At 42.6% G+C, this 27,607-nt stretch overlaps 1 protein-coding gene across 1 annotated transcript in view; it reads left to right on the plus strand.

The window, feature by feature from the left end:
• Positions 1-2,471: 2,471 nt before the first annotated feature.
• Positions 2,472-27,607, plus strand: part of GABBR2 (gamma-aminobutyric acid type B receptor subunit 2) — an 840,990-nt gene continuing 815,854 nt past the window's right edge. The window contains exon 1 of the mRNA XM_077809185.1: positions 2,472-2,771. Coding sequence (XP_077665311.1) covers positions 2,472-2,771 — 300 coding nt within the window. The remainder of the gene's footprint in view (positions 2,772-27,607) is intronic.

A 27,607-nucleotide genomic window follows, 5' to 3' on the forward strand; every position in this document is an offset into this window, starting at 1 on the left:
ATCAAGTATCTAGATGGGGAAGATTTCTGTCAGCAAGAGCTCCTTTATTTAGCAGACAAAGGCAGTGACTGGAAACTGAAGCTAGACAAATTCTAACTGAAAATAAGATGCACATTTTTAACAGAGTAATAAACCACTGGAACAACTTTCCAAGAGATGGGATGGAATCTCCATTATTTGAAGTCTTCAGATTAAGATCAGATATCTTTCTAAAAGATATACTTGTGCCAAAAGTACTCCTCATTCTTTCTGCTGATACAGACTGACACGGCTACCACTCTGAAAAGATATACTGTTTCTCAACCAGAAGTTATAGGCTGGATGCAGGAATTACTGGGCAAAATTATACAGCCTGTGTTATGCAGGAGGTCAGGCTAGATGATTATAAGGCTCCCTTCTGGCTTTAAAATTATTAATCTATCAATGTAATTTCCTGTTATTCGAATTTATCACAACAATAGCACCAGTACATATGTGATATAAGTAAGATTTATTGGCCAATGCTAACATCTTGCTTAAGAGAAAAGATGTGGAACCTGTAATGAGATCCCTGGTGATTTTAGGAAAAGAATTAGTATTTATAAAAAGGGAGGAGTCTGAAGCATTTAGTTGTACATAGCTCCCTGTTCTCTGATCACTCCCTGTGTGGTTAACCTCCAGTGCTAAAGAAACAAAGACAGACCCACATTGCTGCCTGGACTCTCTTTGTGGTTTGAGTTAAAGCCTCTCTGTTGAGGGACTTTGCAATATATAGTCAGGGGAGGAGACTGTATACAGTGTCCCTCTGTTCCACAGGGGAAAATGTGCCTGTGTGAGAGTGGTATGGGATAGTGTGTACAGGCGTGATCAAGTGTGCAGTATGTGTGCAGGTGGGAGATATGTGGAGGTGAGTGTGGGCTTGGGAGTGTTTGCATGGTTTGAATGAATGCCTACAGTATGTACAGGGCCCATATTCTCTGAGGCACAATGGGACCAAATTCTATGGCAACAACCTCTAAACTCCACGGAGACAACGCTAAATTCTGCTGAAACATTCATTTATTTAGTTGCAGCTGCAAGCAGGGAGACAAAAGGGAATTTGTAGGGCACCAGACTGCAGAAAAATGGTGAATTCCATGGCCTCTTGAAAAATACCAAATTCTACAGGGGCAGAATACATATGGCCCGGAGTATTGCGTGGGCGGGCACTCCAGGTGTTAGGCAGGGGGCTGGTTGCATATTTGTGTGGGATGGAGGGAACTCCGCGAGGTGGGGTGTGTTTGAGGCTGTGTGCTTAGTGTGTCTGTGGATTTGTGGGCTAGTGTGTGCTCAGTATGTGTGGGGAGGGGTGTATGGGGTGGAGTGTGCTGGTAGGATGGGCTTGCATAGTGACTGTAAGGGTGTGGAGAGTGTTTTGATCGTAGAATGGGGCAATGGGAAGGGTAGTTCTTGCCAGCTGATTACAAACATTTTTCCGTGGAGGGGGCTAATATATGCGGAGCTGTACTAATCACCCCGGCAGACAACATACCAGTCATGGCATGTAATGACCTGTTTGTGCTTCCACAGATCTCCTTCTAATCCAAAAGTCGGACTGAAAATGGAGCCCTTCCATGGAAAAGCCTCGCCACACCGAACACCCCCGCGTTTCCAGATGTCCCTCTATGGTCGCAGCGCAGCCTTCTACCTGAAGACATCTCGGATTCACAGGCACTGAGTGCAGCTGCCAGGAGCGAGCCCCCCGCCCCCAAGCACTCGCTCGCTCTCTCTCCTATAGGCTGCTGGAGGTGCCCAAACCCGCATCTCCTGACGCCGCTGTCTCCTCCTCGGCAGCGATTCCGTGCGGCGGGAAGAAGCCCGGTGACAACAATCCCAAGCAGCGGCGGCGGCGGCGGGCGGCGGCGTGGATGCAGCGGCGGGGCCGCCTGGCTGGGATTCCCGGAGGAAAGCGGGAGACTGTCCCTTCCCGCCTCTCCCGTCCGGCGAGCCGCGGGGCGCGGGCCGCGGGGGGGCGAGCGGCTGCCGGCTGCTTCAGGGGAATGCGGCACTAGCGTCTCCCCCAGACCTCGCAGGCACAGCCGCGGCACCGCGTCCCTCCTCCGCCGCCCGGCCGCCGGAGGGGGCTTCTCTCCGCAGCCTTCCCTTTCGCCGTGCCTCGGCTCCGCTATGGTGGCTGCCGCCCCCCGCGCGCCGGAGCGGGGCTGCGCGGGCCGGCTGCGGCGCTGAGTGCAAGGGGAGGCAGGTCCCCTCCGGCCGCTGCGGGCTGGGGGGCTCTCTCCGCGCCTTGCCGCGGCCGGCTGCGGCGGGCGGACCTGGGGAGGAGGAGGCGCCATTGCCAGGAGGATTATTGCCGGGGGTGCCGGTGCAGAGCGGGCAGCAGACCCCGGCGTCGCCCGCGCCCATCCCCGCCGCCCTTTGCCTGGCCGGGGGAAGCGGCCACCCAGCGATGCGCCCGGCGTGAGGGAGCCCGTGCCCCCGCCGCCGCCCGCAGCATGCCGCCCTCCCCGAAGAGACCCCGCGCGGCCGCGGCCGCCGCCTGCCCTGCCATGCTGCTGCTGCTCCTGTGCTTGGGCTGGGCGCGGGGACACTCCCGGGGGGCGGCCGGGCTGCCCCCCAACGCCACCACGCCGATCTCCATCATGGGCTTGATGCCGCTCAGCCAGTCGGAGGAGGACCAGAAGAGCAAGATCGGCCGGGGCGTGCTGCCCGCCGTGCAGCTGGCCATGGATCAGATCCGCAACGAGTCCCTGCTCAACCCCTACTCGCTGGACCTCCGGCTCTATGACACCGAGGTAGGGATGCTGTTCTCCGGCGGCAGCCTCTCAGTGCCAGCCCGCTGCCCCCTCCCCCGCGCCTGCCTGGGGTGTGCAGGGGAGGTGCCCCGGGAAGTCCGGGGGATGCGGCAGGCGCTGGGAGCGGGAAGGGCATTCCCCCTCCCCCACACCTCCCAGAGCCCCGGACCTTGGGGCATCCGGACAGGTTGATGCGCAGCTGATTGCTCTCCCCACTTGGCCTGACCCGCGAGCTCTGCTCCGGGCATCAGCCTTGTGTGTCAACATGGAGTGCAAACACCCGACAGATGTTGAGGGCTGCAAATGGTGTTTTGCCATGGAGCGAGACTCCGGCGAGATAGCCCAGGGTGCAGTGGTGGAGAAGCAGGCAGCGGGGCGGACGGGCCATATTGTGCTCTCAGTGACACCGGGGCACGGCCGGACTAGCTCAGCGGGCATCAGTGGGCTTGCTCCGCATTTTGTAGCGGTGTCGCTGAGAGCAGAATGCGGCCGATACCACCTCTGCTGGCTTGTTGGGGAAGACAGGGGGCACGGTGACTAGGTGGGAGCTGGGCCGGGCAGGTGTCTAGGTTGCTAGGTTGTCTGGTAGCTTGGGTTTGCTTCCCTTCTTCTTGACATAAGCTTGTAGAAGGATGGGTTTAGTTGATGATTTCTACGTTAAGAACCGCAGGCTGTCTCTCTTTCCCAGCGCGGTTTCGATTTATTAAGCAACAGATGCACGTCAATGACCTTCTTTCTTTCTTTTCTCCTCCCCCCCCCTCCCCCAATGAGCCTGCCCTGCGATCCGGATTTATAAAATGCAGCATTTGGATTTGAGTGGCAATTGATGTAGCTGAAGGAAGCTCTGTGAGGAGGTGGGAAAAGGAGCTTGTGGGTTTTGTCACATTTCAGCTTTAGCTTCCATGGCCTGAGCAGGCAGGGACGTCCTTCCAGAGGTGTGTTTGGAGGGTGAATGCAAAGTAAGGATGTGAATACATCTTCGTCTTCTAGTTCTCGCAGATTTATTCAGCGTAAGCATTACCCTGTTTGATGTAGAGATCTATGTCTCCTTGTCCTCACTACCCCATTTGTTACGATTAATAGGTTATGTAGTGGTATCAATTGCGTGTGGTGCGCGCTCTCACACACACACATACCACCGTTAAGGAATGCAGGCGAATTTCAGAGGTGACAGCATGAATACAGTGTTGTGAAATCAAAGCAGCGGATGTTCACAAAGAGTTAAATTTGCAGTTTCTCCGTGTTGTGTGTATGCCACATATAATTCCTGTAAAGCCCTATGTTTCAGATCTGTTTCTTTGAGGCTGGAGGAGGGCATTGGGCCGGAAACGATGTCAGATCTGGTACAAAGAAAATGAGGACTTGTGGCACCTTAGAGACTAACAAATTTATTTGAGCATGTAGCTTATGCTCAGATAAATTTGTTAGTCTCTAAGGTGCCACAAGTCCTCCCTTTCTTTTTGCGGATACAGACTAACACGGCTGCTACTCTGAAACCTGAGATTTGGTACAGGAATTTCTCATTCTCTTTAATTGTATAGAGGGATATGGGGTTTGGAAAAGTATTTTTTGCTGAATTACACTTGCTTTTCGTCACAACTTTAATAAACGTGTGTTTGCAGCGAATAAATGCTGATTCAATGTTGAACCTTTCCTGAAGATGGCAGTCATTTCTTGTGTAATTCTAGTGTCTGATATCCATTTCCAAGACAAACCTGGTAAAGCAATTGACTATTGAACATCTTCCCTGTCCTAATCTGTTTTAAGAAAAACCCTTCTTTTCTCCTACTCTGTCCCCAAAATCTGATGGAAATAAACCGAGATCATCAAGGAGAGGCTGCTTTCATTGTAATATGTCTATTTAGGGAATCTCTTATTCTGTAGCTCCTGCTTTTTATTTACATAAAACTATATTATCTTTAGCATAGTAATTTTTCAAATCTTTTCAAGGGGAAATGCATATAATTGAAGATACAAATGCTAAGCAAACATTCTAAGGCAGCATTTTTTGTATTAATGCAGTATGTTGAAATAGAATACAGACATGATGAGCCAAAGGTAGTCATTAGTTGTCCTTAGAAAATGAATGCCAGTGAACTGTGAAATGATAATGAAAGGGATTATGGGTTTTTTTCTGAATGACAATACCTGGTTTTATAGAAGCACAATATTTGTCAGAAATACTCACAATTTTACTAATTCATTCTTCTCTACATATCCTATTTAAACTGATAACTCCTAAAGATGGGATTATTACAAAAAATGTGTAAAGAAAAGAAAATAGGCAAACTTGGACAAGATTTCCCCTTTACATATAAGGATCCAATAATAGTCAATAAGCAGCTACACTTTTAATTAAACCTCAAAACATTTGTCTAGTATATGTATGTTATTTATTAGCACAGAATTTTCTTTCTGAACTAGAAAGCTAACACTGAAAGTATTTAGAAAACCAGTTCTATTTCTCAATGGGTTAAATAACAGTCTTGTTAAAAAACTCCACTTTTACTATTTAACGCTCCAGAGAAATTAAGAAATAGGGTCCTGTCATAAACCTGGTATCTAGCTTTGAATTCCCCTTGATTGTTAATAGCAATGACCGGGGGAAATACTGGATATCAGCTAGCCCTCAATGATCATAGGATGTTAATTCATCTTAATGTATAGGAGAGTTCATATACAATCCTCTAATGGCTACAGTGTAAAAAAAGTGCAGATTTGATTTTGAGAATGGCTGTGCTTGTTTTAATTGATACACTTTTCTTAGGTCCTTCCATTAGTGAAGATAGAATGAGGTTATCTATAGAATTAATTGGGAATGTAATAAATGACACATGTACCATGTGAACAGGTTAACATTATTTTCATTTTATTAAAATATAAATGGTCTTTTCCGTGTTTAGAAAATGCTTAGCATATTTTGATCAGTATTGTATGCTTAACAGTAACAATTAAATAACTTAGCACTTGTGAAAGGTACCAGAATGACAGCACCTGAAAAAAAGTTGTCGGTCTATCCTCTAAATTTTAGTTATGCCAATGCAGGCTTCTTGATACTACTCAGCTGCTGTCTTAACTCTAATGTGGACAAAACGTGGGTAATAGTGTAGTTAAATTACCAGGCCCACTCAGTCCTTGCCCAGCTGCTGAGATTGACAAAAATATGTGGCCTGTTGGTTAGAGCAGGAGACCTACATTCCATTCATGACATAATCACTGACCAGGGAGTGTGCATCTCTTTTAGGACATTACAGTTGCATTCTTACAGATACAGAGCCATCATCATCTCCTAAAGGGGAAACAGAACATTGAATTCAGGGCTTGATAGCAAGTGAAAGAATCTGATTTTTTAATATATTGAGATATACTATAAGTGCATTTATAATATTGAAGTCTACATATGGTAATGCTTTGGAATCTTAAACATTTTTTATTGTTTTTTTTACAAAATCCCCCTTGAGACAACTTTGTTTAAGTATGGAAATACATTGTATTTTTTTACAAAGTTGTAATGAAAAGCCCATGAAAAATAATTAAATTAATTCAAGTTGGATTGACTTATACAGTTTAAAGCATTTATATATTGAGATATTTTTCTGGCAAGTTAAATGAGTATTGTTAATTTACTGCTTGTGATTTCTGTAATATATAAAAATACGTTTACTGTAAATCCAATTATTTATATTCAAGTCATTGCCAGGCACTTTCTCAATTAGGCCACAGTTCAGGAAAGCAGTGAGTAGTTTCATGTTATAACTTTAGGCATATGATTAACCCACTCCTCTTAAGCAAAGCACTTAAATATGTCAAAGGTAAGCACATGCGTAAGTCCTTTGCCGAAGTGGGGCACAGGCTAGATGGGGCTGTGTACTATATTTTCTCAGGAAAATGTGATCAAGCAAATTTATGAAAATGCAAAGGTTTGTTTCAAGGGAAATCAAAAGCCTGATCCTGCTCCAATTTAATGTTCCAATTCTGCAAACACTTATGCATGTGTTTAACTTTATGCACATGAGTACTACTACAGCTGCTCATGTGAATAACATTAAGCACAAGTGTAAGTATTTGTAGGATTGAGGATTAAGTCAGTGACCAAACTCTCATTGAGTTTTCAATACACTTTGAATAAGACCCTTCTTGACCACGCTAGATTTTGTTGTTTATGTTGTTTTAGAAATGTAGGGCCAAGTAAAGCGAGCTACTGAGTATCTTCTGCTCTCTAGGAGCCTGTCTACTGATCCAAAGTCTACTGACTTTAAAGGGCTTTGGATCTGGTTTTAGGAGTTGAGGAAACTTGACAAGTCTCAGTATTGGACCAATAACTAAGGTGTATTTCTTCTTTTTTTCTCCCTTTGGTTATACATTCATTCAGGTACTAGAGTAGAACTTAATTTTGTAGGAAATAAACAACCCTAAAGAATAAATGGACACAAATCAGATGTCAAGAATTATAACATTCATAAACCAGTCGGAGAACACTTCAATCTCTCTGGTCACGCAATCACAGACATGAAGGTCGCTATCTTAAAACAAAGAAACTTCAAATCCAGACTCCAGCGAGAAACTGCTGAATTGGAATTCATTTGCAAATTGGATACTATTAATTTAGGCTTAAATAGAGACTGGGAGTGGCTAAGTCATTATGCAAGGTAGCCTATTTCCTCTTGTTTTTTCCTACCCCCCCCCCCCCAGATGTTCTGGTTTAACTTGGTTTTAAACTTGGAGAGTGGTCAGTTTGGATGAGCTATTACCAGCAGGAGAGTGAGTCTGTGTGTGTATGGGGGTGGGTTTTTGGAGGGGGGTGAGGGAGTGAGAGAACCTGGATTTGTGCAGGAAATGGCCTAACTTCATTATCATGCACATTGTGTAAAGAGTTGTCACTTTGGATGGGCTATCACCAGCAGGAGAGTGAATTTGTGTAGGGGGGTGGAGGGTGAGAAAACCTGGATTTGTGCTGGAAATGGCCTAACCTGTTGCTCACTTTAGATAAGCTATTACCAGCAGGACAGTGGGGTGGGAGGAGGTATTGTTTCATATTCTCTGTGTATATATAAAGTCTGCTGCAGTTTCCACGGTATGCATCTGATGAAGTGAGCTGTAGCTCTCGAAAGCTCATGCTCAAATAAATTGGTTAGTCTCTAAGGTGCCACAAGTACTCCTTTTCTTTTTGCGAATACAGACTAACACGGCTGTTACTCTGAACCCTAACATAAAGGAACTGAGCAGTGTGACAGAGAATGTGGTATGTCACTAATATTTGTTCCATAGCAAGTGAAAGTTGGTAAGAGGGATTATAGGGAGAGACTTTTCAAAGTCACAGATGGGAGTCAGGCACCCAACTTCCACTGATTTTTCAATGGGAGTTGGGTGCCTACCTGCCCTTTGTGCTTTTGAACATAGCCCCTTAATGAGGAATATACTTTCTGTCTCTTGGAACCCCAGTACACAAAATGGTACAGACAGACTGCAAGTTTATGAAGCCTCAACACCTATAGCCAAGAATAATGGATGTACGAGTCAGAATTCAATCATCTTGTCTTTTGAAGATCAAAATTACTTAAAACAGGATTTGGAGCCAAGAAGGTGGGGGATTGTTTCAGAACTAGGGGGGATTATTATCAGAAAGAGGGAACAATAACATTGTACAGAGATCTGAGATAATTTCACTTTCTCCAGATACTACACTTAATCTACCAGTACTTTGTAGAACTTCTGATGTAACTCACCCTGTTATGATAGTGTTCTTTAACATGAATTGAATCACCAATCAAAGATTTGGAAAACAGCTCTTGGCACAGCAGGCAGATCATTGCAACATAGAAAGGAGAATGTCTCATGCTGTTGGTCCAAGAGTATCTAAGAGAATAGCTGAATTTCTAAGAATATAATGCATTTTCCCTCTCTTATTCTGTAACTAAGCAGAGAGTACCTTATCTAAACTATTTTATGAACAATTAAAATCTAGATATTTTCTGCAAATATCTTTCTGTTTTATTAAAATTTTCTTTCTATTTTCAATACATTGTTTAATTTTAAGAAGCCTATATCAGTCATAGATTGGTTTTGGTAACTTGTCACAGGCCAGTCCAAACAGAGCAAATCCTTTTAACCTCAAAAGAGAGGTAGTTAAAAAGGAAAAGGTGTCTGGATCCTTATCTCCATTCAGGAGTCTCAATCAAAAGGGGACAGACAAAAGTGTTCTCTCCCATCATGTTTCATAAAGGGCTGCAGTCAGGAGAATACAAGGGAGAAGCCTAAGGACAAGAAAGGAGATGTGAGCTGAAGGTGAAATTGACAAGCATTTTTTCTATGTCCTCATACTAGCATAGATTACACTCAGCACTAAAGATGGGGTGTTATTGGGTACACATCACACCTAGGAGAGCACAACCATTACATCGTAATTGTTAAATAGCAGTTTACACTTTCTGATATAGGTATTTACTGCAGAGTCCTATATATTAAACTACAGTTACACTTAAGCTGCAATGTGCATGAATAATTGTGAATAGCAGTGTTATTTTGGCAAAAATTAGAGCACATTTTTGGCGCTTAGCAGTAATAATAAATATACTTTGATTTTGAAAAGTAGTCTGTGGCCTATTCGGCTATCTTTTGATGTCACTCCAATAGAGACATAATGCTAAGGCTTCTCCTAGCTACCACACTACCTCTGGGATGTCTCTCTCTGTCTTTCTCCCTCAGGATTTTCCAAACATAAGATCACTTAATAGTTAATTGGCTGCTCTAATTTTCTACTTGCTTTTCCACTGGTGTTCAGGTGAGGGAGAGGAAAGGAGAGAGATGGGCAGCACTCCTTATTTAGGTATAAATCCCTGACTTACAGAAGGTGCATCCCTAAGTTTCTCTGCCAACATGCACACAGACAGCATAACATTCTCTGGCACATGCCTGTTAGATTTCATATGAGCCTCAGAGCTCATCATTCTATGTAAGGTGACATCGCAGGCTTGTGCAGAGAACTCCGCTTCAAACTGTAAATTGACTTCTTTTGTAGTATAAAGTTATTCTATCCTATGAATACATCAAGAAAGGAGCTTCAAATAATGATGAAGGGGGGAGGAATTGCTATTTCTGGGCTTGATAAACAAAAGCAGAATTCCTCCATGTGTGAACAAAAAAAATGGGGTGAAATCCTGCGGGTAACAGAATATTCTCTATAAAAAGGGTAGGGTGGGGAGCTGCAATGGAAATATTTTATTAAATCTCCTAGGGCTTGTCTGCCTGCAGAAGTTGCACTGATACAACTTAAACTGATTTAACTGAATAGACACAAACAGCATCACATTTCAAGACTTGTAACCACACAGCACCACCAATGATTTCAGCATGATGGAGAGTTTGGGAAGGTATTCCAGAGACCCTTGCATTACTTCCAAGATCACTGCATTGTGGCCAATTTTTAGGGCGTATTATGGAATTTCTATTGGCATTTGAGGGAATTCTGAAAGCATCCATCATTTGTTGGAATTCAGTTGGTGCCAATGCAATTCTGAACTGCAGAACTCCTCTTTATTACTATGGAGAAGCTGCAGCACTGTTTCTGAAGTGCTGACTAGAGGAATCTGCAGGTGGAGGGAGTTGCCAGAGGAGAACCCATCCTTTGATGCCACTCAGCCATTCCTGTTGAATTTATTCGTGGAGCAGCTGCACTCAGCAGAGTGGCATGTTTGGGGCCACCCAATAAGCACTTCATTATGGGACTGGATCTTTGTGAAACCTGGAATGACCAGCAGTGGCTCCCGAACTTCAGAATGTGGAAGACCACATTCCTGGAGCTGTGTGTCAAGCTTACCTTAACCCGGCAGTGCCAGAACAACAGAATGAGAGGGCAAAATCTGAATTTTTTGAGTTTTTGGAATTTACTGCTACGTGCAATGAATACCTTTCATGTACTAAGAGTACTTGTGGCACCCTAGAGACTAACAAAGTACTCCTTTTCTTTTTGCAGATACAGACTAACACGGCTGCTACTCTGAAACCTTTCATGTACTAGTAATCCTACAAAATAGTAAAATATTCTGAAAATCTAAGAAGCCAGATATGCTGTGGGCCTGATTCTTGGACCCAGCAAAGCTGCACATAACTTGAGGTGAGGTTGATGTTTGCATCACCTTTGCGGTTCCTCAGTTCTGGGTCTGGCAGAGCACTAGATTGGCTCCTGGAGTAAGTTAGAGCAGCCTCAGGGTTGCTCTTATTTATGACCCTCTGCCTGTGTCCCAAAGGGCTCTTCTGGCAATCTGGGATGTCTGGAATATAGCTTCAGTCATATTTCTGTGCTCCTTGCCATTTCCCCTATGTTGTCTGCAAGGGGGATGTTACAGAGCCTCTTTGCCACCCAGAGACTCCTTCCATGCAAAGGGAATTTCCAGTTGGTAAGATCTGCTGGGTTTGCAGCCCCTTTGCACCACTAGAGTAATGCAAAGGGACCACAGTGGAATGCAGAATTGGGCCCTGTGGGAGACTTGGCCTCCACCTTCAAGTGATGTAATAAGCGCTAATCCACAATCCCAAATCTGAGGTTGATAGGGAGGGGCTTCGGGCATGTGAATATCTGTCATTTTGACTTTAAGATATTAGTTTTGGGTTGTTTTTAAGCTTTCCCATCTGTCAGGTTTGATTACTATTTGGTAAAGAACTATTACCAAATGCTAGAAATGAAATCTAACAAAATTTGAAGGTAATGTCCTCTCCCCCAGCCAAATGTAATTTGAATAAAAATTTTATGATGTCAGGGTTAGATCACATAGACTGTTAAAATTGTTGTCAGGCTGGTACTAGAAATTTTATATTCTTCTGCAAAGACTCTGTACCATTCCTAACTTATTAATAGATTTTAAGGTCAGAAGGTATTATTTTGATTATCTAAACAGATCTCGTGCACAACACAGGACATATATTTTACTCAGAGATTCCTGCACCTAGCCCTAAGTGTGAACTACACCAGCGGTTTTCAAACTTTAGCAACCCGAGAACCCCCATTTTGATTTAAAACTTTTTGCGGTTCCCCAAGCTGGCTTCCAATTTTCCCCAGGGGTGTCCTGCCCCCACTCCACCCCTTCCCTCAAGGCCCCACCCCACCTCTTTCCACCTGCACTTCTCTCCTGCCCCTCCTCTTCCCTGCCTCTTTCTGCCCCCTTCCCCAAGTGCGCCCCGTCCCCGCTCCTCCTCCTCCCTCCCAGCACCTCCTGCCTGCTGCTGAACTGCTGTTCTGCAACATGCAGGAAGCACTGGGAGGGAGGGGGAGGAGTTGACCAGAGGGGCCGGCGGCCCCCGACATGACTCGCGGACCCCCTGGAGTACCCTCGTGGATCCCCAAGGGACCTCGGACCCCAGTTGGAGAACTGCTGAACGAGACCACTGATTAATTATCACCACTGTTAAGAATTTGTATTTTATTTCCATTTTGAACTTCGCTGGCTTTAGCTTCTAGCCACTGTATCTTATAGTGACTTTATGTGGTAGATCAATGTTTGTCAATTTTTCCATACTGAGATCTCCCTAGAACTCCCTCCCATCTAGCTGGGATGTAGTTACCTCATTCCACCTAAGTATCATGTTACATCTTTTAGACACAGTGTCAAATTGAAAGCTCACGTTAAGCCAGTTATCTACCATGATACCCCAACTCCTTTTCAGAATCTCTGCTTTCCAGAAGACAGTCCCTCCATCATGTAAATTTGGCCTCCATTCTTTGGGACGCCGCGTGGGGCTACCCTGAGAACTCCCCATCCCCCGTGTGGGGCTGGTCCAAGCCACTTGCCGGAGCCCTGCCCCCCACTCGCCGTGCAGGGCTGACATCGCTTCTCACCTGAGCCCTGCCTGCCCCCCACTTGAGCCCTGCCTCCCCACTGCACAGGGCTGGCGTTGCCGCTCAACCCCCATCCACATTCCGCCGCACATCACCTTTTTTTTGGACAGAAGTGGGCATTTGTCCCATTTGCTCTTGCCAACTGATCAAGTTGGGAAGAGCAAACAGGACAAATGCCCACTTTTGTCAAAAAAGTCGAGATGGCCAGGACAGGGCTTAAAAAAGGGACTGTCTCGGTCAAAACAGGCGTACGGTCACCCTACCTTGCATTTGGCTGTATTAAAACATATTGTTGATTGTGCTGAGTTGACAAGCAATCCATATCACTCTGTATTAGTGAGCTATATCCATGTCCTTATTTACCACTTCACCAATCTTTGCATCATCTGTCACTTTTATCAGCAACAATTTTGTATTTTCTTAAAGATTATTGATAAAAATATTGAATAGTGTTGGGCCAAGAACCAGGACCGCACTAGAAATACCCCCACGCATTGTAGAGTCACCGTTAACATTTCCAATATATCAATTATTTACTTTTAATCAATTTAAAGTGTGCCATATTGATCTTGAATAGTGCCAGTTTTTCAGTCAGAATGCCATGTAGTACTAGATAGAATGTTTTACAAAAGCCTAAGTATATTATATCAGCACATTTATCCAGACTTGTGATATCAGGTTCACTTGAGAAGCCCTATTTTTCATGAAACCATGTGGATTGTTGTTAATTAATAGACTCACTGCTTGCGGCAGTCCCCTGCATTTTTACCAGGTTGGCTAAAGCACCAGACACTGTGAGCCTAATTCATCATTGCCCTGCAGCACCTTTTTAATATCATAGCTTTACTTATCATACCATTTCCCTCACAAAATGGTATCCCTCCAGTATCTTTAGCCAGGGGATATTGGTCTGACTCTTTTCTGTTTTCTCCCAAATCATTTCCCATTATAGTTCCTGTGTTGGTTACACAAGGCAGGTTCCAGTTTCCTCTACAGTTTCACTGATCTACAAAATTCCTGTAAAGGAAGGTATACACAATAAGCCTCTTTGAAACCAGGTTGCATCCTTCTCCCTCAGGGAAATGTAGTAAAAGGCTGCTTTTGGGATGTTAATTAACTTCCTTTCCACTGTTTACTGTACCTGCCCTAGCAGACAATTTAGTGTTTGCCTAATAAAGAGCTAATACTCAGTAGATATTTTTCTTTACAATTTCAACTCTATATGAAATGTGACTCTTTGACAGATTAAAACTCAAGTTACACAACATGGAAGTAATTTGTATATTTTTCAAACATGATCAGTTTCAGGTATATTTACTCACATGTACTTTCAATGTTATCAGTGGAAAATGTATTAAATACACACAATAATATTACTACTCTGCACTCATATATGGCCTTCCTCATAGGATCATACAATGCTTTAGAAACACTAATGATTTCAATCTCACAAGAGCTCTGTGAGTCTGGGGAAGTGTGGGTATTGTTACTTACAGAAGGCAGAGGGCCCAACTCTCTCTCTTTCTCTTCCCCATCCAGAGAATTTTAAATGAGAATCAGTTGCATGGTCCAGAGGCAGGGGAGGGAGGGCCAAGGCTGACCCACATAGGATAAGTACTTAGCCCAAATCACACAGCAAGTCAATAGCACATCCAGGGATAATATTCAAAATGCCTGACTCCCAGTCCTGCGCTTTAACAACCACTATCATACATTCCTTCTCCACCACTTAGATGCTGCATTTTACTGCTTTACAAACACAAATACCAGTAGAAATCAGGGAGTTAGCAAGAGACAGAAAGGACCTATGGAATGTAGCAAAACATGCAGGATAGCGACTGATACAGGTCCAAACATCTAGTTTAGTCACTTCAGTCTGACTTGTTACATGATTTAGGGTTTGTGTACATGGGGAAATTGACCAGAATAGCTATTGCAGAATGAACTATTCCACAATAGCTATTCTAGAAAAGCTGCCATGTGGACATTGTTATTCTGCCTTTTTCTGATTTAGTTTATTCCACTTTGGAAGTCTCTTAAAATAAACCAGAAAAAGAGGGAGTTATTCCAGAATGGCTATTGCACTTTGCATTCACACTCTACTGTGCCTTATTCCAGAGAATCTTTCTTGTGTAGACAGTTTCTTAGGTTGCTAAATAAATGGTCAGATTTTCAAAAGTGCTAAGTTATATACAGCTCCTCTTGACATCAGTGGGAGCTGCTGGGTAATCAACATTTGTAAAAGTCAGTAAAGTTATTTAGGAGCAAGATGGCACTATGAGCAGCAGACAGAAATGCAATTTATAATTAAGAACAAATGCATTCACAGTTTCTTACCTTAAATTTTTAAATTGCTTGACTTAACTAAATCAGTATAGTATCTTTCTAAATCAAAGTCCTTCAAATAAAAAGTCCTTTGAAACTATTGCACATTATTTTACTTTCACAAGATACTAGATGCAGGGATCTTTATAGATCAGGCATACTTTAATTTCATAATTAACATATACGTTTTAGGCATAGTATTATTAGGTAATTATTTCCATAGCCTATGGTGATAGAAGTGACTTTTATGACTGTAGCAAAAATATTGTTTTGTAAGAGTCCTATGTCCCTAGAGCCTTATTACTCAGTATACAAACCACAGGCCACTGGTGACTTGCAATCATGTTTTCTGCAGCTTTCACTTTGATCCCGCTCTACTCCACTGATTGCATCCTAGAGATGAAAAAGTCTATGGCCAATCATTCATAGATTTTAGAACCAGAAGGGGCATCGAGTTTGACCTTCTGTGTAACACAGGATAAATGAAATAGATTGAGTTTACTTAGTATCTCATTCTATGGCAGGTTTTCCAGACCTTGAATCATTCTTGTAGATCTTTTTGGAAGCCTTTCTAGTTTGTCAACACCCTTTTCAAAGTGTGGATACCAGAACTGGATACACTATGTTAGTAATGGTCTCACTAATGTCATTTACAATGGTAATATCACCTTTCTACTTCAATCCTGTTGCTCAGCAGGGAGGAGATGAGATAGACCCTTGTGCCACCTGTTAGGAGGCAACAGAAGCTGTGTGTGCAGCAAAAACAGATTCTTCTGCTTTCTTCAGATGAAGCTCTCTGGACTACAAGCAGGCCAAATTGCTCTGGGTAGTAGTGTGGAAAGTAAATCCTTAGAGGAGCATTGCACCAGCTGTCAGCTGCTTCTCAGTTGAACAGCTGGCTCCTGAAAAGCTGAGGCACACACAAAACAGAGCTGTGCAGGAGTGGCTTAATCTTGGTAGTGTCTCCTCTCCTGTCATGGGAGGAAGATGTATCTTGGTGTGACAATCGGAGTTACCATCAAAAATAAATCATATTAGAGTCAAATAGATAATAAGGGCTTCAAAGAACCTGTGAGTATGCCATACCCTGATTAAAATAAGCAATTAAACATGGAACTCAGAGATACAAAGGGGGTGAATGATAATCAGAGCAGAGTGAATAACTGATTTTTCGGTTTAGTGGCCAAACTGGAAAAACAAATAATTTCAGATCAACCCAAATGAACACTCTTTTGTTTTTTCTCACTGAAAGAAACAAAACATTGTTTCAGTTTGAAAGACTCATTTAATTTGATCCAAAATGGAATGTTTCATTTTGGTTTTGTGTGGGTTTTTTTTACCTTTTTTGGGTATTTTTATTTTGGTTAAATCTAGCTAAATTACTAAATGAAATGTCTTGTGGAAGTGAAAAGTCCAAATGTTTTATTTAGAAAAATATTGAAACATTTTGACTTTTTTGGATTTTCCCCCCCATTTTTTCAGATGAAACTTTTTGCTGACTTTGACCCAAATTCCCAAACAATTTCAATTGATCGAAAACTGCAATTTTTGGCAAATAAATTATTTTCCAAAACATTTCTCCCAGTTTTAATGATAATCTGCTTTGAAAAAAGGCAGTACATCAGTGTGGGATAGGAACATGCCTCTAAATGTTAATGGACTGTCCTCAAGAGAAACTATTGTGTGGGAGGCATGAAATGACACATAGCTGCAGTTTAAGTATATAGTCAAACTTTAACATGAGCTAATAACTTCTAAACTGGACCGTGTCTCAGAAATACAGATGAAGGAGTCCGGAACTCAATTTAAAATGCTATAAATACAAGGGAACAATAAACGTATCTCCCTTTGCCTTTGGAATGCACCAAACAACAACAAATGACCAAAAAAACCTCCCCAAAACCCCTCACAGAAGGTCTTTCTGTAAGTGCTTTATCCATCCCTTTTCTGAAAATGATCCTGTTCTGAGACTGAAGTAGGAAAAGAGGAATACATGTGTGCATGTGACATCACACACAAGAAATGCTAACAGTGACTAACATGGTCGTCCATTCTTCCTTAAGGCTGGAAATTAGCTTCAACAACAATTTATTGATTATCACTAAAGAAAAATAAGTAAATTGTTTGCTCAAAACAGCTAAAAAATTTGAGGAATATTGGTTCAAAACTGAATAGCCTAATTGGTCTTTAGTTTAAATTTCTTTGAAAATTAGCACAATTAAAAAAATTAACAAATTTAACTTTAAAATTTGAGAAGTAGATTTAGGAAGCACATACAGTGAATCATTTGTTGGATTTGGATTTGAGAGTTGCTCATGACTGTGGAAAAAAATTCTGTGTGTATAGCAAATTCAGTTGAGAAAATTCTCTTGAGAGATGTGACTAAGGTAAAACATATGTTTTACAGGTGTTTTAAGTAGTATGAGCAAATTTCCCTTCGCCTGATGGGCAAATCTGTGTGTTCAACTACATGAATGGCACCTATGGCTAGTTAATTCAGCAAAGTGAAAAGTTGTGGACATCTGTTTTGATATACAGAAAATAGGATTAATTTTAGCAGGAAAAATCTTTGAAGATCTGAAACAGGAAAGTAAATTCTGGTTAGGTGGCTAACTCTTCCTGGCAGGAAACAGATTTTATGGAAGTTGACAACTATGTCAAAATAAAACCAGTATAACCAGTCAATTCTGGAAAAGAAAAGTAATTTAAGTTAAATTATGGCCAGAAAGGTGGCTATGTGACCATGATACCTCCGAATCCCCATATTTTCCCCCACTGCATATTCAGTCATATATGCTTACTTCAATGAAAACAGAAATGTTGCTACCTTTTATTCCTTTTAGCAACTGCAGAGATTAATTCTTTTCTGACTAATGCATCATCAACAGCATGTTAACTAAGATCCAATTGTAGAATCTTCATTCATGGTGATGATGAATGAGATGGAAAGAACACAGTTTGCAGGGCTGGGGTTGGGGGGAATACACTATCACCTTTTTCTTGCAAAATGATCAAATGTGATGTAGAGTAATGGAGAGACAGTAAATATGGGAATTCCATGATTCTATTTTTATAGGCACTTATCGGAGCAGAACTTCTCTTTAAGAAAAAAGGGGCAAGTGAAGGTGACCTCCCAGAGTGTTTATTGGATTTGTTTCAATACAGTGCTACTTGGTGGAAGTCTCAGTTACACTTGCTGAAACAGTTTTCAGTACCAGAATCCACTGCTGAAAACCATTTTCTGAAAAGGATTTCTGAGCGTTGATATATTTTTTAATGAAGAGCAACAAAGATTTGAAAAAAATAATTGTAAATAATCATGATTTGTTCTCGCAGTTCAACAAAGCTATAGGTTGTAATACATAGGTACAACACAAGATTGACACTGGGCTATTAAACAGACACATCATCTGCTACAAATTTCAAGTGTTGTGTGCTGAAGTCAAAACAGCAGCACTTCTCTTTAAGCCCTAAATGTTTGGGAACAAGGTGCCTCCATGTCATTGTATATTTCTTTCTTAAACAGAAAGTGTTTATTAAAGCAAACAACTAAGCCCACAGGCACAGACTTCCACACAGCTCAAATTCCAGCATTATCTTCCTTGTTTACCAGGCATCATACCACATCACTAGGACAAGAGTGTGAGTTTAGGTATAGCCTGAGCAAGTTGTGGTGCATACAGTGCACCAAATGAGAAGTAGCCCCGAGAGGCATTGTGAGTCAGATACACAGATGAGTCACAATTTCTCTGTTGCTTTCCCTTTACTTATGGGGGTAGTAGTTTTTACTACTGGCTTATGCCGGTAGTAAATTGCTACCTATTTCACATTGTTGCAGTTATCAGCCAGTAGCTTCGTTTACTCCAAAATACTTGGACCTAAGATCTGAGTAGCCTATGTACAGATGGATGTGTGTGTGTGTGTGTGTGCTCTTACACATTCTTACTTTCTTGCACAGGAGCATAACATGAGTTGCAATGTAGCTGTTCGAATGCTACTGTGGCAGTGCAGGAATATTCAGTTTTCTGCAAAATTTAGTGCTAATGAGCTGGTTCTTCTGAAATCAGGTCTGATATGTTGCAGAAAACAAGAGGTCATACTGGTGAATCATTTTGTCCCTCTTTCTGCCAATAGTGGTGTAGTAGGAAGAGAGCCTGAGACATAAGCCCTTGTATCAGAGGCCTGATATAGGTTTAAGAGCTGGAAAATACTGATTGCATCATTATATCTATTCCCCTGCTAATGCAGAATTGATCTATCCTTGCATACTCTGTAGTGTTCTGACCTGATAATGTTCTAAATTACTCAGTGAGGGGGTTCCAATAATTTTGTGCTGGATTTGGGCCTAGCTCTATGCAGTCTGGCAAGGACATAAACAGGAGTAAATCCCTTCTTCTCCCTGCCCTGCATGCTCCGCAATACTGCCTCACTGTACATCAGGGCTGTAGACAAGCCTGGTGGGGAAGAGCGGGGGCTGAGCACTCAGCATTCTCCATTCACCCTGTGCTTGAGCCTGGGGGAGGAGAGAGAGGAATAAAAAATAGGTGGGCTCTGCTCTTCCCAGCACAGGTCAGGACTAGGGCTGCCAACTTTCTACTTGCAACTTTCTACTCTGAGGCCCCACCCATGCCCCGGCCCTCCTTTGAGGCCCCCACCCCTGCTTACTTCATCCACCCCCCCACCCTCCCCATCGCTTGTTCTTTCCACCCTCACTCACTCGCTTATTTTCACCAGGCTGGCTCAGGGGGCTGGGGTGTGGGAAGGGGTAAGGGCTCCGGCTGGAGGTGCGGGCTCTGGAGTGGGGCCAGGGATGAGAGATGTGGGGTGCAGGAGGAGGCTCTGGGCTGGGGGCTGAGGGGTTTGGAGTGCTGGAGGGGGCTCTAGGCTGGGGCAGAGAGTTGTGGTGTGGGGGGAGTGTGAGGGCTCCGGCTGGGAGTGTGGGCTCCAGGGTGGGGATGGGATGAGGGTTTTGGGGTGCAGGAGGGTGCTCTGGGCTGGGATTGAGAGGTTCAGAGGATGGGAGGGGATCAGGGCTAGGGCAGGGGGTTGGGGCACAGGGCGGGCGCTCAGGAGTGCAGGCTCCAGGCGGTGCTTACCTCAAAAAGCTCCCAGAAGCAGCCGGCATGTCCTCCCTTCAGCTCCTACAGGGAGGAGCGGCCAGGCAGCTCTGCGCACTGCCCTGTCTGCAGGCACCACGCCCACAAGGGGCAGTGCTTGGGGCGAGGGCAGCGCGCGGAGCCTCCTGGCTGCCCCTACATGTAGGAGGCGGAGCGGGGACGTGCTGACTGCTTCCTGAGCCACGTGGTGCAGAGGCTAGCAGGGAGTCTGCTAGTCCCACTGCATGGCACCACCAACCAGATAGTCAATGGCCCGGTCAGCTGTGCTGACCAGAGCTGCCAGGATCCCTTTTCAACTGGGTGTTCCTGTCGAAAACCAGACACTAACCAGGACAAGAGAGTTGGTACAAGGGTCAGTATGAAGTAACTGGCTACTGGTCAGCTCCAGCAGTAGATTGAAACACAGTTCCTTCCCTGGGCTCCTCCTGGGTCAGTGCAGGTATGCCTTACCCCTTTACTCAGGGATAGCTGTTAAAATGCTATCTAACCCTTTATCACTTCCAGCTGAGATATTTAGAAGTTTTAACATAATTTTATTTAAATCATATATTCTGTACATTGGGTCATCTAATGTACAGAATGCAATTACCAAAAATTAGGAAGTTTACAATAAGAGATGGCTGGGAATTTTTTGATGAATGTTTTGTTTTTGGGTTTTTTTGGTCAGAAAATGCCAGTTCATTCAAACCAAAACTTTTTGTGGGAAAGGGTTGATTTAGAGAGATTTCTTGAAAAAAGTTTTGAAATTGTCAAAATGTTTTGTCTCAACATTTTCAAAATGAAAAATTCTGTTTTTCCATGCAAAATTACTTTTTGTTTAGAAATTGCATCTAATTATAGTAATTTTTTAACAATTAAAATGGTTGAAATCAAAATTAAATGTTTTTGAAGTTATCCAAATAAAACATTTTGATTGAGCCAACCTGAATTTTTAAATTTTTTTTATTTTTGGTTCATGCACATTTTCAAGATTTAGATTTTTTTGTCTCAACTTGGAAAGGGATTTTTTTTTTTGCAATCTCCAAAAAATTTTGCAGGATGGCAAAAGTCTTTTCCTCACAGATCTATTTATAATTATTGTGATTGACCTGAAAATCTGCCAAGTTTTTCTTTAGATAAATAGGTATGATTATCTCAGGGTTTATAACTTCTTTATACTTATTATGGGTGTTCCTTAAGACTACTGCAAATACTGAGGTAAAATTAATTAGATATCTAAGATATTATCCAAAGCAATCATCACTATAGGAGAGAAGGTCAAACCTGCATTCCTTGTACATGCAAAATTCCCATTGACTTTAATAGAAGTTTTGTATGCAGGGAGAATAGAGTTAGGTCCAAGGTGTGCAACTGTGATTGAGCTATTTTATTCCTTTCTGGAAGCATATAAGATATTATCAACGTACAACACTACGTATTCTCTGTTTGGTTCATATAATGTAATTTGAAACAACGATTGACAGCTAAATAATACAAAATAAAACAAACTGAAGCAATATTGCATACGTAAGAGCATGAAGAGGCACTGAAAATAATATTTCAATATACTAGCATTTTGATCAACTAATAGAATATCAGATTTTAAAAGAATGACTATACTTATTTGTTTATAGATTTGTCAACTTTGGATGATTATTTCTGCTAAGGAAATGTCTGAAATGACACATGTTTAAAATTAGACTTGGCAGAGCAATTTGCCTAGAGATTATTCTTGTGAAATATTGATTCACAGCACTGCTGTGAGCAGGATTACTATCCAAATTGGAAAAGCCAGCCTTGGAGAGCTCTTTATCCTTTAATAACAATTAGCTCCTTTCTCAGAGGGACATAACTGACCAAGGCAAAAGAAAGCTGCAAAATGTCTGGCAGAGAGAGAAGCTGAGACCTGTTCTCTCTAGGGATGAATGCTCCAAAGGGAGACAGGAAGACAGAGAGAGACACTAGGAAAGATGGTTTTCTGGAGATGGAGGAGGGAGATTCTGGTAATTTACATGCTGCTAATAATCAGATGTTCTGAAGAACGGGATCGTACTCACCTATCTATTCTTGGGCTTTTACCGGTCAGTTGCATAACAGGCCAGAGAAATCTAACAGCAGGAGTGTTACCTGCTATTCATTTAGCCTTGGAACATTTATACAGGCATTCATGGATTTTGAAGAACTATGAACTCCAGGTAACAGTAAAGGATACTCAGGTAAATGAAATGGATGTGGTAATGTTTACAGGCTTTTATGTTAAATAGTATGTGATCACACACTTTTAAGCTCTCCACTGCATTTTCAGTTGCCCATGTGTTGGAAATTCTCCCCTCATAGCAAGGCAGCTTCGGTCCTTGATAAATGTGTTTGTTGTGTTTTGTTTTGATTTTCTTTTCTCCACTATCATTTGGCTCTCTGCCTGAGCTTGGCCTGTTGGATGGAGGCTTGAGGCTCTGCCTCTCCTCCCAGGAGCTAGCAGCATTACATCAGTGAGTTGGGGGAAGTCGTACATCCAATGCTGCACTCAGTACTCTGGAGGCAACTTGGCGGCAGTACTTCTCCTATTTGCTATGGTACTTGGAGGGTGTTCCCTCCCCATATCAATCACTGAGCCTTGCTGAATAATTCTTTTTCTCTGGACTATCTGTGTATCTCTGTGCTTTTTTTTCCTGCTTCCTCTGGAGGTAGCTCCACAGATCAACTCTCTGTTGCCTGTGTGTTACCATAGGGAAAGTCATTGTTAGAGAAGGAAGAAGAGGAGGATGTGCTGTGTGTCTGTCACAAGGGGAGGCAGTCAGTGCATGAGGCCTTGTTGGGTAAAGGCAGCTTGCTAGACCAAATGACCAGAGGTGGAGGGATGTACAAGAGCTGGAGGTTCTGAGGAGTTAGATGTAAAGACATTTGAAGGGACACTTGTAGTTGTAATACTTCAAAATTTTATTCATCCCAAATATTTGAATCTCCTCTCTCATTTGCAAGATCATGAAGGTGGCATGGGAGAGATCCGACTAAGCAGACAAAAGTGAAATTAAAGCACTGATTTACATTGGAAGTTAAATATTACATTCCAATTCAAGAGAGAGCATTTTTAATCAAATGAAAGAAAGGCTCTCTCACACTCTGTAGCCTGGTGGTTTAGGGCACTGTGGTGGGAGATCAGGTTCAAATTTTTGCTCTGCCTGATGCAGAGTAATATGGGATGAAAAACTCTGCTCCAAATCAGGGAAACAGGGACTTGAAATCGAATCGCCCACATCAGTGCCCTAGCCACACATATCCCTTTCCTGAATCAAAAAGCTCTACTTTCAATCTGAAAATGAACATGTTGACACAATTCCATTTTTGCAAAAATGTTCAAAAGGTTTTGGTTTCATTCCAATGTAGCAAGAAACCAAATTTCTAATGTTGTTGCAAAAAAGAATTGTCATCATCTGATCAGCTCTACCTAACTCTAAGACCCACGTTCTGTGGTGCTGTGTGGCCATTTTGCACCACCCTGCCAAATGATTCTAGCTCTACAGCTCGTGTAGCCAGCCACAGGAGGATCATCCTACCTAGTGTAAAGGGATTCCTTCCATGGAACAGAGATAGTGCAGAATCTCTTACACCCCCATTTCTTCTCCCTCTCTTCCTGCTGCCAGCAAAGGGGGAGAGGATAGCTGGAAAAGGGAGGCTGATACAGTTTCTGTATTGCTTACTGATCCCCAGGTGCTGTACTGCTTCTGGGGTTTGTTGGCACTCAGCTGATCTAAGAGTAATTCTTGGGCTCTTCTGATTTATGCTGGTAGTCCAGACGGAGGACTGCCCCTCACGCAGTCAGCCCAGGACTGGGGGAGTGCAAAGGTCACCTGAACTATGTTCTGTGATCCTGGGCTATAGCTGAGGATCTTGGTCTATATGTCAAGTTATTGTAGTATGTAAGGTACACAGCATTACATACAAATAAAAAAAGTTAATTGATCAATCAAATATTTTCTATCTGTCAGTTTCTGTTTCTGTCCACACATATCAGCTTACACAGTGAAACAATAATAGTAGAAAAAAAACAGGAGTACTTGTGGCACCTTAGAGACTAACACATTTATTTGAGCATGAGCTTCCATGGGCTACAGCCCACTTCATCGGATGCATGCAGTGGAAAATACAGTAGGATGATTTTATATACACAGAGAACATGAAACAATGGGTGTTACCATGCACACTATAATGAGAGTTCTCGTTATAGTGTGCATAGTAACACCCATTGTTTCATGTTCTCTGTGCATATAAAATCGTCCTACTGTATTTTCCACTGCATGCATCCAATGAAGTGGGCTGTAGCGCATGAAACCTTATGCTCAAATAAATTTGTTAGTCTCTAAGGTGCCACAAGTACTCCTGTTCTTTTTGCGGATACAGACTAACATGGCTGCTACTCTGAAACCTGTCAGTAGAAGAAAAATTCTTCATATTAGTCAAACCAGAACCTAGTAATGAAAGAAGTGCTGAAAAGTTCTGAAGTTAACACTAAGGCCCTGAGCCTGAAAATGACTGCATGGAGGTGAATTGCTGTGCCTATGTGGAACCCCCATTAAGTCAGTTTAGCACCAGTTCAACAGTGCAAGCGGTGCAACAGTCCACTAACATGCAATCACTTTCCAAATTGGGACATAACTGATTTAATATTTTCTAACCTACCAGTCATAGGCTGAAAATGTAATAGAAACATGTTAAAGTACATTTTTACCCCTCAATATATTGTTTATTTTCTGAGAAGTCTACCAAATATCAAATCAAACAAATATTTGCTTATTTATAGCTTTCCATAGATAGATAGATAGATAGGCAGAGCATGTCATACCAGTAATGATCATTGTGTACTTGTGATGAAAGGTATTCTGTTATCCTTTGTCAAGGTTCCAAAAGATTATTACTGAAAGAATTTCTCATGTAACAGCAACTGTCTATTTGATTCACCAGCACTGTAGTGTAATTTTCAAGTGCTTAATTTAAAACTAACATGAGTCCTTATACTAAAAAATTGCCTTATATTTTGGCTATGTGTTTAAATAGTAACAGAACTTTATCAATTCTGTACACAAAAATTTCCATTGCTAAAATTAAACAGGGCAAATTTATTTAACTGTGTTCTAGTTATTCATTTTCCTCAACCTTAACTGGAAATGAAATTGGCAGAATGTGACCTTGATAAACTAATATATTTTAGAATATTAGAGTAACAGGATGAGGATAGAATTCTTTAAGCTGATGTCTGAATTAAGTATGTGAATTCAGTACTGGTGACAGGCAATGGCATAAGAGCCCTGGTAAGTGAAGTCCTCTGTGTACCTGTAGGGCAGCAGGGAGGTAAGCTTTCCATACACACTGCCTCATCAGCAGGCTTCAACTCTAATCTGGAGGGGAGGAACTTCCTCTAGGAATAACAGGCACAGTTCAGCCTCTATGATCATGGAAATTCTTGGCCTCTCTAATGAGTCTGCCAAAGTGTGGTCATGAGTTTGTGATGTGGGAGTGGAACGGAAAGCCACCACACACTTCTCATATAGGGCAAACTTAATTGTCATTCCTTGTGTTTGCATTATGTTAGTCTCTAATTTCATGAATGCATGCTATTTTTTCCCACATGGATGGTCAGCAGGTTTTGAATTGGGTAACTCCAGATCCACAGCATAGACCTCTACTATTTGAGTGAAAGGAGCAACTGGTAACACAGTTAGGCTGCTGTTCTCTAGGTGAATTAATCTCTAGAGGAGGACATAAAACACAGTGAGTTACATAATTATTTGTGAGGCAGCAGTGGAGTGTGGGCATCAGGATTTCTGGTTTCTATTCCTGTCACTGTGAGTAGAGTATGGTCTAGTGATTAGAGCAGTGGTTATCCACATGATAGCTAGGCACATAGATTTGGTACAGTCTGAAAGACAGTATGATTGAGTGAATGAGAATTGACTGTGTCATATTAGTGTTCTGGGCTCTGTTCCCAGCTCTGCCTGGAGAGACCTTGTGCAACCTGTCAGTTACTCAGCTACCTCTCTCCTGGGGTGGAGATGTCAGACCTTGATCAGTCATTAGTACTGTGAGCTGCACAATTCACAGACTTCATCAGAAGAGGTGAGACCACAACCCATTATTTCTTGGTTCCCAGCCCAGCACATCTTTCTCTAGACCAAAGGGGTATTTTGGGGCAAAATGTCTCTTGAGATTTTAACTGAGAGGATGGCAGATGTAATCAGACTGTCAAACGTGTGAGTGTCTCTGGAGGCTTTCTTCTACATTAGTAGCGTTTGCAGGTTCTCCCACAAACCTTCTCTGAAGCTTTCAGAGTTAGTTGGTAGATAGATTCTTACATGCCTGGCCCCAAATCATTATATTCTACTGGTGGAAGGGAGACATTATTTCGGCTCCTCAAGTTCCTACTTTGTTCTCATCTAGGCTTCCATGATGGGAGTTAAAAACTATTATTCTTTGGACATAGACTGTGAACTCAATCATCTTGTGTCTTGTGTTATGCTTTGGTTAGCAGAGATATTGGCAGCAGACATTTATATGGTACAACTGGGAGGGTGGTTTAAACATATGGTATACTCAGTGTTATTGTTGGGTAGTTCCTATGCCATTCCAAGGTACCACTTTTTCTTTTGATTGAATACGGATTGTATAGTCCATCATTATGCATACATGCTCTGCCTGTGGCAAGTTGCTGCCCTAACACACAACCTCCTGGCTGGATGTGGCATTGCAGCACTAATGTCTCAGTTTCCTCCACAATGTTTTGGCCTAATCCAGCTGTAGGAGTGTCCTGGCCCTCCAACTAGACCACATGATAGAGTCCAGCCCCTTTTGGAACCACAGAGTCCTTTACCAAAATCCGCTAGAACCACACACACACAAACTCTCAGCCCAGCTGGGTTCAGTAGGTTGCTTCTTTCTCACAGGTGTGCCTCAACTGCTATAATCTTTTCCCCACACTTCTTCCCAGACTCCTGTGCCTCCCACAGCCCCACTGTCCAAGAACTGGCAGACTCCTGCCCTCACTCGTGGCTTCAGGCAGGCCACAGCTCCTCAGGGTTCCCACCTCCCATCAGACTTCAGCTCACCCTGGGAATAGCCTTGCTCGGGTTGCTTCCCAGGGAGAGGATATTTTTCTACTCTCCTCCCTCTCATTTGAGTCTTCCTCCTTGACCTTCCTGGTCCCTCTACACTCTCACTCCAGAGGGTGACTGCAGAGTTTCTTCCTGCGTGCAGCCCTCTTCCGCTCTGGACATGCTCCATTCAGAGTAACCACCCAGCTCCTTCCCCAGCTGGGGTTTGTGTTCAGTTAAGCCTGACCCAAAACACAAAATGCAGCTAGATAGCTCATCTTAACCCATTTACACGGCCTCAGAAGCAAACCAAGATGCCCTGGTCTGGATTAGGTCTTCTTATTGATCTGTTCTTTAGTAAAAAACAGTTTGCTTTGTAATAAAGGCATGACATCAAGAATCTAAAGGAATGCTATCTGTGTGTAACAGAGCTTGTCTAATGCATAATTTTGTATGCTTATACCTTTTAAGAAGGCACAATGAAACCGTCATATAAAATGA

Source organism: Eretmochelys imbricata, chromosome 2, assembly GCF_965152235.1.
Source record: "Eretmochelys imbricata isolate rEreImb1 chromosome 2, rEreImb1.hap1, whole genome shotgun sequence".
Taxonomy (NCBI): Eukaryota; Metazoa; Chordata; order Testudines; family Cheloniidae; genus Eretmochelys; species Eretmochelys imbricata.